This window comes from Narcine bancroftii, chromosome 2, assembly GCF_036971445.1.
Source record: "Narcine bancroftii isolate sNarBan1 chromosome 2, sNarBan1.hap1, whole genome shotgun sequence".
Taxonomy (NCBI): domain Eukaryota; kingdom Metazoa; phylum Chordata; class Chondrichthyes; order Torpediniformes; family Narcinidae; genus Narcine; species Narcine bancroftii.
The window spans coordinates 318,539,844-318,560,057 of record NC_091470.1 but is presented as its reverse complement, the minus strand read 5'-3'; the positions used below and the strand labels follow the sequence as shown (position 1 = coordinate 318,560,057).

The 20,214-nt window shown below is 42.7% G+C and overlaps 1 protein-coding gene across 5 annotated transcripts in view; it reads right to left on the bottom strand.

The window, feature by feature from the left end:
* The window catches only part of cables1 (Cdk5 and Abl enzyme substrate 1), a 167,596-nt gene that overhangs the window by 11,096 nt on the left and 136,286 nt on the right, over window positions 1–20,214 (bottom strand). For 4 of the 5 annotated variants that reach the window (XM_069921788.1, XM_069921789.1, XM_069921790.1 and 1 more), the window contains one exon: window positions 7,499–7,605. The exons of the other annotated variant lie outside the window; for it this stretch is intronic. In XM_069921788.1, the coding sequence (XP_069777889.1) occupies window positions 7,499–7,605 (107 nt within the window). The remainder of the gene's footprint in view (window positions 1–7,498; window positions 7,606–20,214) is intronic. 5 annotated transcript variants of the gene reach the window in all.

Below are 20,214 nucleotides of genomic sequence, written 5' to 3'. Positions count from 1 at the left end.
TGGCATTAACATAGATTTCTCCAGTTTTCATCAACCCACTCCATTTCTCCCCTTCTCCATCCCTATTTCATCTTTCCTCTAGCTCTCTTTTTCTCTCTCTTAACCTTTCCCTTTGTCTCTTTTCCTCCAGCTCTGTATTCACAGAGCAGCCCTTCTCCTGATCTTTTCTCACTTTTCTGTCCTATTCATGTCCACTCATCACATTTTGTCCGTTGCCTTGTGCTCCTCCCCCTGCTCTTTCTTCCATTCTCCCCCAGCCTTTTTAGGCATCTGCTCATCTCTTGAAGAAGGGCTCAGGCCTGAAATGTTGGTGTTATATCATTACCTCCATTGGATGCTGCGAGACAGCATTTTTGTTTCACTGCAGTCAAGGGGTCTGCAGACTTTCATGTTGCAATGTTTCACTACACTGCATGATTAACTGTCCTTTTCTCTTTTCTAAATTTTCCCTCAACAACCTTGCCCTCCTATTCAGCCCCCACACCACACCATTTAATTTAAAACCTGGTTAATTCACTTGTACCTTGGTCTCAACTCGTTTCAATTAAAGAACATCCCAATGGAACAGTTTCCCCTTTCTCTAGCACTACTGCCAGTGATCCATTAGTTTCTACCGCACTAATCAATGAACCACACATTAATTTCGCTGATCTTATTCACTCATTTGAACAGCATACATAACTATAGCCTTGCGATTCTGCATTTTAATTTGCCCATACTTCTGCTGCAGCATCTCCTTCTTGGTCCTGTCGACGTCAGCAATTCCCACAACTGGACCTCTCCGCTCCCACTCCAACTCCCTCTCAGAAGATGGAGAAGTCCTCAACCCTGGCATTGGGCAGGCAACAGAGCCTTCAAGACCCGTTCCTGGTTGTAGAGAACAGCATCTATCCTAAAATCAGACTGTACCACATCACTTCATTCTCCCAACCAGAATAGGCCACTGTAGTCCATTTGCTCATCCTTCGTTTGGTTGCTACACAAACTGGGTCGAAAAAAATATGGCCATGCATGGCCTATAGATCCCACAACGCCACAGAGGTAAGTGCCCTTTCTGCCCCCTTAATTTGTTTCCATTTGGGGGTGAAGGGCCTACCCCCCCGAAATGGAGGAAAAATTAACGTCTGGCTCACGGTGACACTTTCCAGCCTAAAATCGGGCATCTGGTCACCTTACTCCCATCCCATCACCCCTCTTTTCGTTCCCACTAAATAAAAGCAGGCTGCCAGTCAGCTGTCACCTACTTAAAGCCCCCACTTCTGGAGCTCTGCTGCATAATTATAGTGAGTTTATTGTCATACACATTGTACAATGTACATGTACATTGAAATTCTTACTTCCTTCAACTGAATAGGTACTTAGCAAAAAAAAACATACTTGTGTTTTATTCCTTGTTAATCTTTTCAATGAAGCGATTTCCTAAAAGTATATATATATATCTATATATTATAGATATATATATCTATATATATATATTTCTATATATATATATAGATATATCTATATATATATCTATATCTATACCTATAGATATATAGATATAGATATATATCTATATATCTATATATATATATGGCAGTCTCTTCAATCTGAGGCGCCTGCAAGCTCACACCAAGACACAAGAGCAACTTGTCCGTGAACTACTCTTTGCAGACGATGCCGCTTTAGTTGCCCATTCAGAGCCAGCTCTTCAGCGCTTGACGTCCTGTTTTGCGGAACTGCCAAAATGTTTGGCCTGGAAGTCAACCTGAAGAAGACTGAGGTCCTCCATCAGCCAGCTCCCCACCATGACTACCAGCCCCCCCACATCTCCATCGGGCACACAAAACTCAAAAAGGTCAACCAGTTTACCTATCTCGGCTGCACCATTTCATCAGATGCAAGAATCGACAACGAGATAGACAACAGACTCGCCAAGGCAAATAGCGCCTTTGGAAGACTACACAAAAGAGTCTGGAAAAACAACCAACTGAAAAACTTCACAAAGATAAGCGTATACAGAGCCGTTGTCATACCCACACTCCTGTTCGGCTCCGAATCATGGGTCCTCTACCGGCATCACCTACGGCTCCTAGAACGTTTCCACCAGCGTTGTTTCCGCTCTATCCTCAACATTCATTGGAGCGACTTCATCCCTAACATCGAAGTACTCGAGATGGCAGAGGCCGACAGCATCAAATCCACGCTGTTGAAGATCCAGCTGCACTGGGTAGGTCACGTCTCCAGAATGGAGGACCATCGCCTTCCCAAGATCGTGTTATATGGCGAGCTCTCCACTGGCCATCGTGTCAGAGGTGCACCAAAGAAGAGATACAGGACTGCCTAAAGAAATCTCTTGGTGCCTGCCACATTGACCACCGCCAGTGGGATGATATCGCCTCAAACCGTGCATCTTGGCGCCTCACAGTTCGGCAGGCAGCAACCTCCTTTGAAGAAGACTGCAGAGCCCTCCTCACTGACAAAAGACAAAGGAGGAAAAACCCAACACCCAACCCCAACCAACCAATTTTCCCCTGCAACCGCTGCAACCGTGTCTTCCTGTCCCACATCGGACTTGTCAGCCACAATCGAGCCTGCAGCTGACGTGGACATTTACCCCTCCATAAATCTTCGTCCGCGAAGCCAAGCCAAAGAATATATGAAAAGATATAAAATTTCCAGCAGCTGGAAAAATCAGGCAAGGAGTTCTGCTCAGGCATGTTCCAGGATCGTACAGCGCCCACTGAGTATATTGTTGTATATTGTGGACTTTGGGGAGCAAGGGACTTCAGTGAGGTAAGAACAAAGGTGCAGCTTTATATTTAAAGAGTTGAAGAAAATATTAAAATAGGACAGACATGGCACAGCAGGTGACTTAGTGCAGCTGTATGTAGGATCAGATCCATAGCTGCACACGGGTTGAAGCTCCAACGTCATTACCTTCTCCATCTGCCTCTGTCTTGGTCTTCACTCCCTTGATTCTCTTGACTGAATAGTCTGAAGTTCTTCTTAGAAACATATCTGCTTCCCAGAACAAAGTTCACAAGTATCCCTTTCCCTAATGCAGTGCAATGTCCAAATCTTGGGCTCCGGTCATTCGCCTCATGCCTATTGGGCCAGATATTATTTCTGGGCCAAAACTTCTCCAGCCTCATTGATTCACTGCAGATTTAGTCAGCATGAATAACTATGGATCTGATCCTACATACAACTGCACTAAGTCACCTGCTGTGCCATGTCTGTCCTATTTTAATATTTTTTTCAACTCTTTAAATATAAAGCTGCACCTTTGTTCTTACCTCACTGAAGACCCTTGCTCCCCAAAGTCCACAATATACATACAATATACTCAGTGGGCGCTGTACGATCCTGGAACATGCCTGAGCAGAACTCCTTGCCTGATTTTCCCAGCTCCTGGAAATTTTATATCTTTTCATATATCTTCTTCTTCTTTGGCTTGGCTTCGCGGACGAAGATTTATGGAGGGGGTATATACTTTTAGGAAATCACTTCATTGAAAAGATTAACAAGGAATAAAACACAAGTATGTTTTTTTTTGCTAAGTTCCTATTCAGTTGGAGGAAGTAAGAATTTCAATGTACATGTACATTGTACAATGTGTATGACAATAAACTCACTATAATTATGCAAGCAGAGCACCAGAAGTGGGGGCTTTAAGTAGGTGACAGCTGACTGGCAGCCTGCTTTTATTTAGTGGGAACGAAAAGAGGGGTGATGGGATGGGAGTAAGATGGTCAGACGCCCGATTTTAGGCTGGAAAGTGTCACCTCAAGCCACAGACGTTAATTTTTCCTCCATTTCGGGGGGGGGGGGGGTAGGCCTTCACCACCAAATGGAAACGAATTAAGGGGGCAGAAAGGGCACTTACCTATGTGGCGTTGTGGGATCTATAGGCCATGCATGGCCATATTTTTTTCTTGCATCGTCACTGTTGCCCCCTTCTCCCTAGATAATGCGCAGGCTCCTGGATGTAGATCTGCTGCGCTGTGAGACGTGGCGGAACAAGTGCACAGGTGCATGAGCTTGCTGCGTGATGTGCCTTGATCGACATCAGGCTGGGCCAATGGGGAGATGGCAATGGTCCAGGATAGGGAGAGATTGCGACCATTCACAAGGGCGGAGGGGAGGCGGCGAGTGGGTAAAGTAGCTACCGTGTCCTGCTCCCATTATGGGGTGTGCACTCAGAGCCAATGTCCACAGCAAATGGTGTGCACCCAGAGCTATAACCCGCAACCCAACCTGTGTGCCCAGGGTGGGTGCCCGCTGCTACTAATGGGTGCTCGGGTAGGTACCAGCTGCTGCCGATGTGTGCCCAAGGAGGGTGCCTACTGCTGCTGGGTGCCCGCTGATCCCTGTGCCTTCCTGCAATAGGTGCACGCTGGTCGCTGTGCGCCTTGCACACCGACCCCCCTCCCCAAATTACCTGCTGAGAGAATTTCTGAGACTGACCCTGAATGTCCTCCATTTTGGGAAGTTTGAAATCGCCACCCTAGGTGGAGTGGGGGGGGGGGTGGTATGGGGTAAGAGGCAAAAGAGTCTTTCCATGTTAAACCCCAACAAATTTTGACCCAAGCAACCCTAAAATGTTTCAGTTGCAGTATCATGCAGAAATGGTTCCTGTGACACATCTGCAGTAATCGCAACATAAAAATACACATACAATAAAACCAACTGCATGATTTGAATATTTCCTATGGCCCTGGTGTGCCGAGGTGATTGTTACTGACCAAAAAAAAATAGATGTATGATATTGGGCTGAGCCACTTCAGGTGTGGCATAATACAAGCAGAAACAGAGCAGAGCACTTCACTATTCCTTTTCACATTGTTGATGTCATTAAACGATGATGCTGCATATCAAGGATTGCTGAATGTCTGGAAGCAGCTTGCTGACTTAAACCTCATCACTTGGCATTAACAGATATGTGTAAACAAATCATTGAAGCCTTCACGCCTTTGTCGATACCGTTGATATGCAGATTACTGGCTGCTGTGAGAAGATAAAAGTACTTCAACTGACAATTGAAAAAATTAATGATGTGAGGTGTTAAACTGAAATGCTACATCAAGGATAGACCCTCAATTCCATGTCTACTTCCTAAAATAAGAGTATAAAAACAGAAAACCTCTCATTTACTGCCTTAATGGATCAGATCCATTATCAAAGGAGGGAAATATTTCCAAAATCCCAACCTGTGATTTTTCTGTTTATTGTAAATCGTGGAGTTAATTTCTTTGTTGTTGGGTAGAGGTCTGACTGTAAGAGGCAATTAGGCAATTCCTGCCGGTGGCGGATTGGTCTGCTTTGCGGCAGGCAAAAAGAAATTTCAGGTAATACGACGCTGTTTTATTACTATGGTAATAAATTGAATCTTGAATCTCGAGGGAGGACAGAGATTTCCTCAGGTTCAACCAGGAGAGAGAAAATACTATCTGACCCCACAGGAATATCACTGCTACATGACATCGACCGTGGGTGGATTTTAATTTTCTTTAAGGGAAATGGAATGTCAAATAAGGTGCAACACGGAATACATTTTGGAAGTTGTCCACCAGGTAAATACTATTACAATTGTTCAGCATGGTTCTGGATCCTTGCACATGTCCCAGAGTACTGGGTGGTCAGTTATCAATAATCAGTTTATTGTTTGGGATCTAGAAATGATACTTTGTCATGTGACAGATTATATATGTTTTAGAAGGAGATAAATTGTAAAGGTAGTGTAGGTCACAAACACGTCACAAAACAGATCTTTGAAATGCAAGAACTTTGCTGAAAGTCAGTCATGCAGGCACCGGGAACCTTTGCAAAGAAAATAAAACAAGGAGGCTGCTTTGCTACAGAATTTCAAAAGCAAATGTAAATGGATTATTGTTTTGAAAGCAACAGATGAACAGACTTAAAAGTTTGAGTCCAGTGCTGCAATCTGTCTGGATGCAGTTTGCTGTTCTAAGAAGGTCATGTGGTTTTGCAAGCAAAGAGAGAGAGAGAGGAGAGAGGAGACCAAACAGGCTTTCTCAGAGAGAGAGAACTGGTTTCTGCAGTCATGGCAAGCTGGAAGCTTGCTGAAACCCCATTTTGAAGATGGGTTGTGACTTCAGCTTGTTGAAAACCCTTGTGGTCCATACAAGAGGAAATATCTGGCTAGAATGTTTCACCTAAAATAAGAGAAACAAAAGGAATCTGCAGAAGAAGGGGTTATTATTTGGAAAACCCTGATGGGGCAAGTTTCTTTGGCAAGATACTAAAGTTGCTGATCGGACGGAAGCAGTTTGTGTGTGTCCAACGAGCAACAATTCTCTCTCTGAAACCAACAAGAACCTTCCTGAGCAGTAACTATTTAAGCACCAGAGCTTGGTGAAAATTCATAAATGTTAAATTATGTGCACAGTATAAGAATTGCCTGATACTGGTGAACTTGGAGGAGTGAGAAGTGGGATTGGACTGTGAATCAAAGAACTTTTCTGAACTTATACACATTACATACACGTGCACTTAGAATTAGAAGGGGGTTAAGTTAATAGTAATAAGTTAAAGTTTGATCCTGTTTTTATGTTTAAAGAAAATTTAAAAATGATTTTTGTTTGAATAACCATTTGTCTTGCTGAATTTGTGTTGCTGGTGGGTTTTTGGGATCCTCTGGGCCCGTAACAGTCATTAGGCACAGGATCTTGAAAAGCAAGCCTTGAGAAACTTTCTATTCTGATATGCAGCACTATTTTAGCCAATCAGCCTCCAGCAGTACCTATATACAAACCTAGGGACACTTTAACCTGTGTTTCTGGCAAATATTGTCTCTTTGTTTTTCTGGCCTTATGTAAATGAAATCTGAATTTTAGGGGGAATAAATAGTGAGTGCACCCCAAAGCAGGTATCAGAAAAATGGAATATGTACCTTTGTGAACTTCCAGAGTTGGAATGATTTATAATTTGTTTCAATGGATGTACACTTTCGAGGAGCTTGCATCCTTGTTGCTTCACTGCTGGATATAGCCAGGGGTGTCAGAGCCTGGAAGACTGATGTCAGATGAGAAATGGGATATTGTTCTTATTGGTTTTCTCCAAAAGTCCGTGGGGAGCTCCCACTCTTAGAACCAGCTCCCAGACTTTTTAGTTGGGCTCTATAAAGTTCACCAGTTTGAAACTACATGAAAGTCCCCCTGTCCAATTGTCTTTCCAATGACAATTCCTGGGGCAGTGGTTGAAACAATGGCTAAATTTCTAAATTCAGTTCATCAGCACAAATTTTGAGTTCCACCTTCTGGCCTACTGGTTCATTGGATAGATGTAGATAGTTTTCTGGGTGTATGATCTGCATATCTGAGTTAATCATGATTATACACCCAGGAAAAAAAAACTACACAGACTTCTTCATTTCAACTAATCTCTTCACAGGGTTACTCTTCCATTAAAGTTTTTACCCTGAATACCTGAACTATGCATTTAATTACTGTCAGATAAATATTAATCTGCTCTTACAACTGCTGTATTTCCTTACCTTCTTATCTTACTGAGGGTCAATTTGATATAGGGAAACTTTTCTCTGAAGGTTTCATTCATGTCCTTTTTGAGATCAGAAGGTTTTACATACTCAATCACTGTTGTCTAAAAAGAAAAGAAACATCGGCTTAGCATTATACATTAGTGACCATGGCTTCTTTAACTACCAGTGAAATGTGCATTTCTGTTTGTGAACATCAGCAACAGGCCACCGGGTATATATAGTATACAAGGGGACTTTATTGCAACAAGTGACTCAAGAGCTTCACAGAAGCTGATCAAAGAATGTATGATACCAAACAACACAAGGAAATAATAAATAAACTATCTATTGAGAGGTACATATTACCTTCAGTCAAATGGATGGCTGTTTTCACCTTTCTCACAAAAACTCCCACAGAGACCAATGCTTTTCCATTCAAAGTTTTTTTTTTCCTTTACCCTGTCTCCAGTTGCTACTTGTCCTCCACTACCCTCTCCAAAACATTCACCTCTTCATTAAAGTACCCTAAGATGTGATTTCACAGAGAATCTTCCATGGTCTTGGGACCTCACCTTTAGCTAAACCATCAACCTGAAGATACAAAATATAAAGTGCTCCAGAGATAACTAGGGATCCTTTTCTCAATCTTGTACTAATTTTCCAATCGACTTGTGAAACAGTTCAGAAAAGGATCAACTCCCCATTATGTCACAGGGCATATCCTTGCTTTGGATAGCATAAATAGCACTTGGGTACAAAATACCACCTATGAACAGTTCTGGCACGAGTTGCATTGGTCTCCATTGGTTAGGGCATTGGAACCTTCACCTGTTCTCCCAGACAACAGCATCTACTCTCAATGGAGGAGAACTGGGTGATGCTGGAGGATGAGTGGGAATAGCTTAGCAGCTTTGAGTCTAACCATTCATCATTCTGGCCTGCTGCTAAAACCTCCACATAATCTGGCGGATGCATCAACTATAAAAAGTAGCTGGCAGCGCCTTGCATTGATTTTGGTATTATAATCCCTGCATGTGCTTTTGGATGTAGTTTTTGCTGGATTTACAAAGAGACGCCTGTTCAACTAAAGCCAGCAAATCTGAATTAACTTTGGAGAAAAGAGTTCTGATCATTAATGCCATACAAGTTATGGAACTACGGAGTTTTGGAATTAGAGGTACATTTTTATCCAAATATTTCAGTGAAATAATTTATTGAAATATAAAGAAACTAATTGGTAGGGACGTGCCAGCATAAGCCCTGGCACTTCTCATTAATTATCTCCATGTTCTACCCCCTTCTCCCCTTTTTTAATTGCTCCATAAAACTAACTCATTCAGCACATCTCATACCTCCTCTTGTGGATTGTAATTATTGTTTGTAATTCAATCCTGTGAAGCATTCTGGCAAAAATGACTCAGATTTATGTTGATATGAAGGCAAAGCATTGCTTCTGCCATAACTGTACAGACGTGTGCTGGAGAAACTCAGCAGATCATGCAACATCCATAAGAAATAAAGGGTAACTAATGTTTCAAGTCTGGGCCCTATTTTCTCCAGCATATTTGTGTACATGGATGCTGCGTGTCCTACCGAGTTTCCCCAGCACATTTGTGCAATGCAACCAACCCCAGCATCTACAGACTTTCTTGTTTAATGCCATGGCTGTCTAGTTGGTCCCATGTTATCTGTGTGATCTTTATTCTCATAACTTCACACTGAAATCCTGGCCATATCCTGCACTTTGGGAACCTGTTGATCACCATTTATTGGCAAAACAATCCTATACATGTTGCACCAACAAGCTGAGAACAATACGATGGCCAACTATTTCCTGGATACATTACTTCCACCCTGATGACCAGACATAGCAGGGATTCCACACACAAACTCGGAAGTTGCCAGTCATCCTTGAACTACGTTAAGGAGCAAAACAGGATGTCTCGTCAGCTTTATGGCATTTACAATCAAAGGAGAATAATACAAATGACATGCCACTACACACTCACCAATATTATATTTGAACCATAGCTGGAACATTAGATTGGCAATATTCATAATCAGATTGATAATGATGCAAAGTCAATACATATTCAGCAGTTGAACCAGTCAATTTTTCTTGCATCTCCTCTACCCTGCTGTATTAATAACAAACAACAGTAGACAACAAACAATGGTCTACATTTTGTTGGACAAATCATCAAATTTATATTGTGATTCAGAAATGTGTGGTTGATAGCCTATAAAACTACAATATCTTCAGCGTGAAGCTAATTCTTTGTAAATGATTGGTGAGGGTCGAATGCATTTGTCAGAAAAGGTTATGACTCTTTGAAACCATTGAGGATTGGTACAAAGACACAGTGGGCTCAATTTCCCAATTGCTAGCTGGATGCTTGCTAAAAATGGCCTGTGGTTCTGTTCACTTTTCCCATTATTGCCTGGCTCAGAATGTACATTGATTGGGTCTACCACCTGTCGCAGGTGATCAGGGCACCAAACAGCAAAGGACAGGAGGCGTGGAAGAATAACTTTTCAGTGGTTCTCTGCTGAACGTCATGAAGTCAGAGATTCATAAACAACGAATAAGCCCCTTGGGCCCATCAAGTCTATGCTGATCATCAACAATTCATCACACTTTACTTTTAGTTTAAGAGGAATAGCATTGTAACAGACCCTTCTGGCCCACGAATCCGTCATCTCAATACAAAGATGTGACCAATTACAAACTTAAAATCCTGAATGGCTGTGGAACTTGGGAGGCCATGAAAGGGGCTTCACCTACACACAAGCAGCATTTTACCCTCCAACAGCTCCTCTGAGATGCGGGAGGAAACTGGAGCAAGCGAAGGGGACCCACACAGCAACAAGCAGAACATATAAACTCCAGAGTGTCAGGATCAGGATTGACCACACATTTCTGGTACTGTGAGTCAAGTGCCTCTACCAGCTGTACCACTGTGCTGATCACTGTTGAGAATACTTTCTGCTTCAATGCTTATATTTGCTTTGTTTTGGCCCCACAACATTGCAGCACAACCAGTCTCAGCTGAACTTGCCCCACTCCCCATTTTAGAACCTAGTCTGTACCAGATTTCAGGTGCCGAAAGGGAATGTCACCAAACTTGGTGGCAGAACTGGACCTCTGGCCTTGCCACAGTATGAGCTCAAGAAGTGACCTTGAGGTGACCTTGATAAAATAGTCATTCCAGGACCACCCAACTCGGAGGAAGACTAAATGCAAAACTTGGGAGGTAGGGTTTGGGAAGTGGGATGCAGTCTTGCTGCAGAAGTAAATGAACATGAGCCATGTGCAGTCTAGTGTGGACCTAGGAGGATCAATGATATCAAGTTAACTGGAGAGGATCTTCACAAACTCCCGCAGGCATGTTTGTGTGGTAGGTAAAGTCACACGGGATCCAAGGTGAGCTTGCCAATTGGTTTCAAAACTGGCTTGATGTGGAGACAGAGGGTAGAGTGCAGGGTTGCTACTCTGGTGTGCCTCAGGGATTGGTGCTGGCTCCAATGTTGTTTGCCAACTATATTATGTAATAATTCGGACACCAATATAATTAACTTGATTAGTAATTTTGCAGATTACACCAAAATTTGTGATATAATGGAAGGATATCCAAGATTACAACTGGGTCTCGAATCAGTTGGGAAGGTGGGCTAAAGACACTCTGACAAATGTGAGGTGCTGCACTTTAGTAAGTCAAACCAGGGCAGGACTTGCACAGTAAATGCTAGGCAAGCATTGAGGTATAGATGCACAATTCCAAGAAAGTGGTAACTCAGGTGCAGAGGATGGTGAAGAAGACGTTTGGCATACTGGCAGGGTATTGAGTACATATGATGGGACCTCTGGAAAGAGCTGCACAAGGTAAGACCACACATAGGTCTGCATGCAGGTCTGATCACCCAATTATAGGAAGGATATAAATAACTTGATGAAGGTGCAAAGGAGATTCACCAGGGTGTTGCCATGACTGGAGACCCACTGAGTTTTAGTTAGAGTCTGAGGAAATCATGAGGAATGTAGGTAAGGTGAATGCTCACAGTCTGTTTCCCAGGGGCAATTATTCAAAAGATGGGTTTAAGGTGAGTGGGGAGAGATTTAAGATAGACCTGAGTGTCAAACATAGGCCATATCTGGAATGATCTGCCAGAGGAAGCTATAGAAGTGGGTATAATTACAATACTCCAAAGACATTTGGATGTATAAATAGATAGGAATTGCTAAGAAACATAAGGAACAAATGCAGACAAATGGGCTAGCCCAGAATGCCAACTTGGTCAGCATGGACAAGTTGGGCTGAAGAGCCTGTTTCATGGTATTATTGATTTACCAATGTAAAAAAGTGCCACATATCCAAAGCATTGTCTGTTTCTCCTGCCACAGATGCTCCTCGTCTTTCTGAATTTTTACACAATTTTTTATACAGATTTCCAACATCAGCAGTTTTACTTTTGATATTCAATAATAACCTATCAGCTTTTCTGCCTTTAAGAGCTATTAGTTAGCCGACGAACAGACTTAAAAGGCTTAACAATGCAAGAGAGATACACACTGCCAATCTTTCCAGAGAACCCCTCTGTAAATGGGCACATACAACCAGTACTGCTGGGCAGCAGTGGTCAGGCACACCTACAGACAGCAACATCCCAGTGGAACACCAGCGGTAAGGAGCTTTGATGAGAAATTCGGTTTCCCAATATTCTCTCAGTTTGTGGCAGCTCTGAAGAAGGTAAAAGGTTTTAAGAAGCAAACAAAAATAAAAATAAACCTACTGTACAGTGGCAGCAGTTCCAATTGCCCATCAATAACCTCACAGCAAGACTGGTCTGGAAATCCAACACATCAACAGTATGTGACTTAAGTGTCAACAGCAAGTCAGTGCCTTTTAAACCATGGTCTGTTTATTGCAACTAGTATTAATCAGCAACTTAGAAAGGCTACAGCAAATGCAAGGTGGGGACTGTCACCATGCATCTGCTACTCACCATTAAACGTAGGTGCAGAATTAGGTTATGTGGCCCATCGAGTCTGATGGCTGATGTACTTTGCCTCTCAACTCCATTCTCCTGCCTTCTCCCCATAACCTTTGACCCTGACTGAGACTTTAAGTAAAAAAGCTGATTAGCTCTCTGCTTAAGTTTGGTAGCTTTGTCTTAGGGAGGATAAAATTGTTAAAATTAAACATTATATAGAATTCTGCTGGGCTAATTGAAATACTTTTTATGACTGTTACGGAAAATTCAAACTTGAAAATCCACTTCTGGCATTGTGGCTAATATTACACACATGTCAAGTATAAACAGAAAATGATGGCAATAGACTGCATCTGTGGGAAGTGAAACAGTCAATACTCTATTTCAGATAGAATAGGCTTCATCAAAAATGTTAACTCTGTTTCACTTTCTACAAATCTGATCTGGCATGCTATTTCCAACATTTTCTATTTTTATTTTAAATTTCCATCAACTGTAGTTTTGTTTTATTTTCATTTGGCCACCAGCCCTGATTTTGACAACATTTTGCAGGAGTAAAATGGAGAGTGTCCTATCTGGCTGCAACATTGTATGGTATGGTAGCCGCAAAACTGCAGACTGGAAATCACTATACACATTCATCCAAACAGCTGAGGTCACTGGGGTCTCCATTTCCTCTATTGATGACATTTACCAGGACCAAAGAATTATTGAGACTCCTACCATCCATCACACAGTATCTTTGACATACTACCATCAGGAAAGATCATCAAAATCAGGACAGCCAGGCTGGGAAATAGCTTCTTCCCGCAGGCTGCAAGATTGATGAACAGTATCTTGCAATCCTGGGGCTCTATAAATGAAACAAGTAAATGATTCCAGAATATTTATACATATTTATTTTATATTATATATGTATGATTATATGTGATTATTATGTGTGTGCACTGTGGTCTGGAGAAATGCTGTTTCGTCTGGTTTTATATGAAGTTATACTAATAAACTTGTATTTAAACACGATTTAGAGACAAATGTTCCTTGGAATAGAGGGAGTTTTATCTGTTGCTATGCATTTCCCATTCAGTTTACACCAGTTTTCTACATGAAGAGTTGAAAATGCTTTTTGGAGTCAGTGCCAAATTTTACCCCCGAGCTTATACTCCATTAACCTACACCACCAGTATGTATTTTGACAGTGGACGAAAACCGGAGCCACCGGAGAAAACCCACGCAGACACGGGGAGAACGTACAAGCTCCTTACAAACAGCGCGTGACTCAAACCCCGGTCCACACCTGATCGTTGGCACTGTAAAGGCGCTGCACTAACCGTTACGCCAACTGTGCCGCATTTTATTCACAAGATGCAATAGTTGTTTGCTTGATTGACTACGATGGAATCAGACAACCAATTTTCACTCTGGGATCCAAAAGAATCATAAAGCAACACATAGAAATATTTATCTACTTTTCTCGCTTCTTCAGGGAATTGGACACAAAGGGTGTGTGTGGCTCACTGCCACTCATTCTGTGAATGTTGCAGTTGAAGTGCCATGCAAGTGGAAGAAGTCCACCAAAGAGATGGTAGCGCCAGACCCTGGGACTGATTCTGTCATTGATTAAAGAGGGATTGTAGATTGGTCAGCCTGTTGGTGGGCAAAATGCCAGAGGCTGTGGTAAAATATGTTCATGTGAGGCCCTTGGGAGGATTGATGTGATTGGACAAGGTCGACGTGAATCTTTGAAAGGAATCTCACTTCACAAACCCTGAGAATGCAACTAGGAGTCCAGGAACCACTGATCATAGATGATCAGAAGGTTTTTTTAATAGCATCGCACACATGAGCATGTGGGATCGGGGTAAGGTACGAACTGGTCAGCCCACAGAAAATAGTGGCAATTATGGGTACTTTGCCAAGCAGAAGGTAGTGATTGGTGAGCTTCGGGGCTGGGACTCCAGCTTTTCACAATACTTAACTGATGGGATTAAATGTTATCTCCACAGCTGGATGTGAGGGAAAGCTTGAGCTAATTGCAGATTTGGAGATTGGGTGAGTGGGCAGAGGTAGTTTCACTCTGGCAATGACAGGAATACAGATGGTCTAAATCAGGGGTGGCCAACCTTTGAACTTTTAATCTTTAATTTAGACATATAGCACAGTAACAGGCCATTTCAGGCCATGTGTACATACCAGGAGTGTAGGTTAATTGGGTGCCATAGACACATAGGCCGAAATGGCCTGTCACGGTGCTGTATGTCTAATTTAAAAATGTAAAATTAAAAGATTGGCCACCCCTGGTCTAAATGGTGAGAGATTGGGAATGGGAGATACCACGAAAACTGAAGGTGTAAATGGGTACAAAGGAGAGTGGAGAGAATGCATAATGGCACCGAGGCTTTGCGAGTCCACACCTTGGATGTGGGGTCTGTTTTTGTCTCCTCATCTGAGGAAGAATGTCCCTGCTCTGTAGCAGGAGCTGTTGTGAAGGCACATAATGAAGCTTTTGGGTTCCTGGTCTTTAAAAATACAGAAGCAGGAAGCTTAAGATGGACAATGAAATGCAACTAGGAAGTTGTGCCCATTCTGGTCATTACATCTTAGCAAAAGAAGGTCCCTGAGAAGTTAATTTGAGTCTTTTCTTTAGAACTCAGAAATCTACTGCATAGTACAGGCCCTTCAGCCCACAGTGTTGTAGCTACCCGGTAACCCACTCTAACCACTCCATAGAATTTCCCAACCGTATAACCCTCCAATTTTGTTTTCAGTTCCATGTACATATCTAATAGTCTCTTAAAAGATCCTATTGCACTTGACTCCACCACCATTGCTGGCAGCACATTCCATGCACTCATCACTCTCTGGGTAAAAAGAAAAGAACTACCTCTTGCATATCCCCACCCCCCCCCCCCCCGAAATTTCCAAGCACCTTAAAACTATGCCCCCTTTCTATTTGCCATTTCAGCCCTAGGAAAAAGCCTCTGGCCATCCATCCACCTGATCAATGAATGCCTCCCATCATTTTGTACACATTTATCAGGTCACTCCTTTTTGCTGAAAGGAGAAAAGACCAAGTTCCCTCGACCTATCCTCATGAGGCACGCTCTCAATCCACACAGCATCTTTGTAAATCTCTGCACCCTCTCAGCATGAGGCATGCTGCCGCGCAGAAGGACTTAAGAGTACAAAAGGTTGATTTGCAAATGAAACAGGCAATCAAGAAGGTAAATGGAATGTTGGCCTTGATTACTAGAGGGAATAATTTAGAAGCAGGGAGGTTATGCTGCAACTGTGCAAGGTACTGGTGAGATTGCATCTGGAGTACTGCGTGCAGTTCTGGTCTCCTTACACTGGCTTTGGAGGCAGTGCAGAGAAAGTTCACCAGGTTGATTCCACAGATGAATGGCTTGGCCGATGAGGTGAGATTGAAGCTTCTGGGACTGTACTTACTGGAATTGAGAAGAGTGAGAGGGGAACTAATAGAATCATATAAAATTATGAAAGGCATAGAGAAGATAGAGGTAGGTAAGTTGTTTCCATCGGTGGGGGGGTGACTATTACTAGGGGATATAGCCTCAAGATTCAGGGTAATAGATTTAGGATGGTGATGAGGAGGAAGGAACTGCTTTTCCCAGAGTGGGGTGAATCTATGGAATTTTCTGCCCATTGAAGCCGTGGAGGTGACCTCAATAAATATATTTAAGACAAGGTTGGATATATTTTTACATAGAAGGGGAATTAAGGGGTTTAGGGGAAAAGTAGGTTGGTGGAGATGAGCCAATCATCAGATAAGCAATGACCTCAATGAATGGTGGAGTAGGCCGGATACTTATTCCTACTTCTTATGTTCAGTTAAGGAGGACAACTGCTTTAGGCTAGGCATCCCTCGAAGAGACTTAGCAGTAGTCACAGTAGCACTTCTCTTGTGTATATGCCAAGGTCATCTTTTGCATCCGGTGCTCCCATTGTGGTCTCGCCTACATCGGAGAGACTAGACACCGACCTGGAGATTGCTTCGATAAGCCCCTTTTCTCAGTCTGCTGCAATAACAGGGACCTCCCAGTGGACAACTGTTTTAATTCCACACAGCATTCCTACACTAACATCTATCCATGTGCCATGTGCCAATGATCTAGCCCCATTGCCTGTCTTTTTCAGCTTGCACGCCCAAACCTAACCTACTTTCAACCAAGCTTTTGGCCACGTCCCTATATCTGTTTGTGTGGCTCAGTGTCAATCCTAACTTCCAGTGTTTCTCTGGTGGCATTTCCTCTGGGCCCTCCGCTTTCCTTTCACATCCAAAAGACAAGCTGGTCGGCAAATTTATTGCTTCCTGCAAATTACCCACAGCATAGGCAGGATTAAGTGAGCCAGGGGCCAGGGGGAAGTGAGTGGGTACGTGAGAAAGAATAGAGAAAATAATGTGGGAATGCTCTGAAGGATTCAAAAGGTGCAATGACCTCCCTCCATATCAAGAGAAAAGAAAAATAAGAAACTAATTTCAAAAAAATACCCTGTACAACTTTCCTATTGCACCTTGGGACATTTTAGTGTGTAACGTTGCACTATCACCAGGAAAATGTTTGGCTTTGGTTAATGGTGGAAAATAGCCAATACTGCTTTCCGGTTTCATTTATGACTGAATCAATAATGGTCATTTGCACTATCATCTAAAGACAAAATTATCCTCACCTACTGCTCTGTTTTCAGTGATGTCCCTTGGGTCATAAATCTACAGCTCAGCAACAGAGGGCATAAAAAATTCCACAGGACACATTGGTGCTTTCACTAGAATGCATAATGCAATGCCACTTCAATACAGTAAAACATTTAAATATTCAGACTTAAGTAGCCCTCCCTTTCCGCAGGACTACTGACATTTTGTTTCTTACATTGAAATGATTACAAGATTGTGGTGGCTTTTATCAAAAAATAATTAAGTCTTCACTCACACATTTGCATCCACAAATGAATATATTATTAATATACTTTACCACAGAATGCACAAACATGCTTGCACATTTTCTGTCTTCTGATATCCAATTGCAGGTATGATCATACTTAAATCTCTAAAGGCGTTAACCAATTACATTCTTGGGCACTGGCTGATGCCACTGCTTGTAGGAGGAAATAGAAACATGTCAGTAACCACTTGGTGTTTAGCAGACAAGTATCCATTTTCCTCTTGGATGTTTCGAGTTTGTCATTGGAAATGAGGAAATTCTCATTTCAGGTTAAAATTACAGTTCTCCTTCTATTAATTCCAAAATGAGCAAAAAATTATCTCGTTACCTTTTATGTTGAAGCAAAATCCTTACCTGCCTTCTCTCTAGACGGCTACATTTCTGAACTTCAGCAGTACAAAATAATTGTACTCAGCATGTCTGTGCAAAGAAAGCTCATCATTTCAGGGACAAAGTTACACCCACAAAATTTCCTTGCAGGTTACTGAATATATGAAAGGAATTAAAGAATGAACCACTCCTCTAGTGACTTAACAGTTACAAGTCCTGCCCAGGCTCTCAGTGCCATACCAGGATCTCCGGTTTGGTAGCTGCTCTGTGCTGAGTTGGTGGATCTCAGCCAGGGATGTAGTGGGTCTGGTACACTCAGCCTGAAGACTCTGAACCCTCAGTAAAAGCAAAAGATTGGTCTTCTGCAAAATGACAGAGTCTGGCCCATACCCTGGTTTCCAGCCAGTACAAGGTGGGAGGCCTAAAGGTCAATGGCGGCAGATCTTCAGGCCTGATCAACATTCACTGCTCTACCGGTTACTGCTGGGCACATGTCTACAGAGTGAACAAAGGCTTGGGTTAAAATCCAGCTGCACACCTTTATAGTAATGGCCTGATGGGGACAATCAATATGAGGTTCAGAAGGGAAAGAAGGATAAGAATAGGATTCTTGTAGTTGGGGACTCATTAGTCAGAGGGACAGATAGGAGGTTTGTGGGAAGAGATAGGGGATCCAGGTTGGTATGTTGCCTCCCTGGTGCCAGAGTCAGGGATATCTCTGATCGAGTACATAGAATTCTGCAAGGGGAAGGAGAACAGCCAGAAGTCGTGGTCCATGTGGGGACCAATGACTTAGTTAGAAGTGGGGATGAGGTCTTGAAACAGGATTATGTAGAATTAGGTAGGAAGTTAAAAAACAGGACCTCCAAGGTAGTAATCTCTGGATTGCTGCCCGTGCCACAAGCTAGTGAGGGTAGAAATAGGAGGATGTGGAGGATGAATGCTTGGCTAAAGAGATGGTGCAGGGGGCAAGGGATAAGATTTCTGGATCATTGGGATATCTTCTGGGGAAGGTCGGACCTGTACAAGAGGGACGGACTCCACTTGAACTGGAGGGGAACCAATGTGCTGGCAAGCAGATTTGCTAGAGCTGTGGGGGAAGGTTAAAACTAGTTTGGCAGGGGGGTGGGGAACAGAGTGTGAGAGCAGTGGCAAGGGAGTATGGCCACCTCGCTAGGAATAAAAAAGATAACAAAGGTAGGATGGAGATTAGGGTAGAAGGTAAAAAAAAGAGAATATATGTGAGGGTGATGCATATATTTTAATGCAAGAAGCATAGTGAACAAGGTAGATGAGCTGAGAGCATAGATAGATACTTGGGGTCACGATATTGTGGCAATTAGTGAGACCTGGCTACAGGAGGGGCAGGACTGGCAATTTAATATTCCAGGATACATTTGTTTTAGATGTGATAGATCAGGGGGTAAAAAAGGAGGAGGAGTTGCTCTGCTTGTTAAGGAGGACCTTACTGCCGTGAGGTGGCAGGATGGTATGGAGGGATCGACCAGTGAGGCTGTTTGGGAGGAATTGAGGGGTGGAGGAGGCAAGAGGGTGCTAATAGGGGTGTATTACAGACCACCAAATGGGCCAAGAAAATTAGAGGAACTAATTTGTATATGTGTGAAAATCATAAGGTAGTGATCATGGGAGATTTTAACTTCCCACACATTGATTGGGATACCCATACGGTTAGAGGGCTGGATGGGCTGGAGTTCGTTAAATGTGTTCAGGAATGTTTTCTAAATCAGTTAGTAGAAGAACCGACTCGGGATGGTGTAATACTGGATCTCCTGTTAGGGAACGAGCTAGGTCAGGTAGCGGACATTAATGTTGGAGAACCAATTGGGTCTAGTGATCATAATTCTGTTAGTTTTAGGGTAGTTTTAGGGAAGAGCAAGAAGAGGCCTAAAGTTGAGGTTCTGGATTGGAAAAGAGCAAATTTCGTAGGAATAAGAAGGGATTTGGGGAGAATTGAGTGGGACAGGATATTTTCAGGTAAGGATGTTAATGAAAAATGGAGGATATTCAAAAAAGAAATTTTGAGGGTACAGAGTAGTTATGTCCCAGTGTGGATCAAATGAAAGGTTGGAAGTCATAGGGAGGCTTGGTTTTCGAGGAATATTGGAAATTTGGTTAGGAGAAAAAGGGAGGTGTACAAGAGGTATAAAGAGCAGGGAGCTGAGAAGTTGAAGGAGGACTACAAGGAGGTAGAAGGAATCTTAAGAAAGAAATTAGAAAGGCCAAAAAAAGGCATGAAGAGGCTTTGGCTGACAGAGTACAAATAAATCCAAAGGGTTTCTATAAGTACATTAAAAGTAAAAGATTAGTGAGAGATAAAATTGGACCCCTTGTAGATAGTGAGGGTAGGCTGAGTGAGAAGTCTGAGGAAATGGGGGAAATTTTGAATGATTTCTTTGCCTCGGTATTCACTAGGGAAAAAAATGTTGA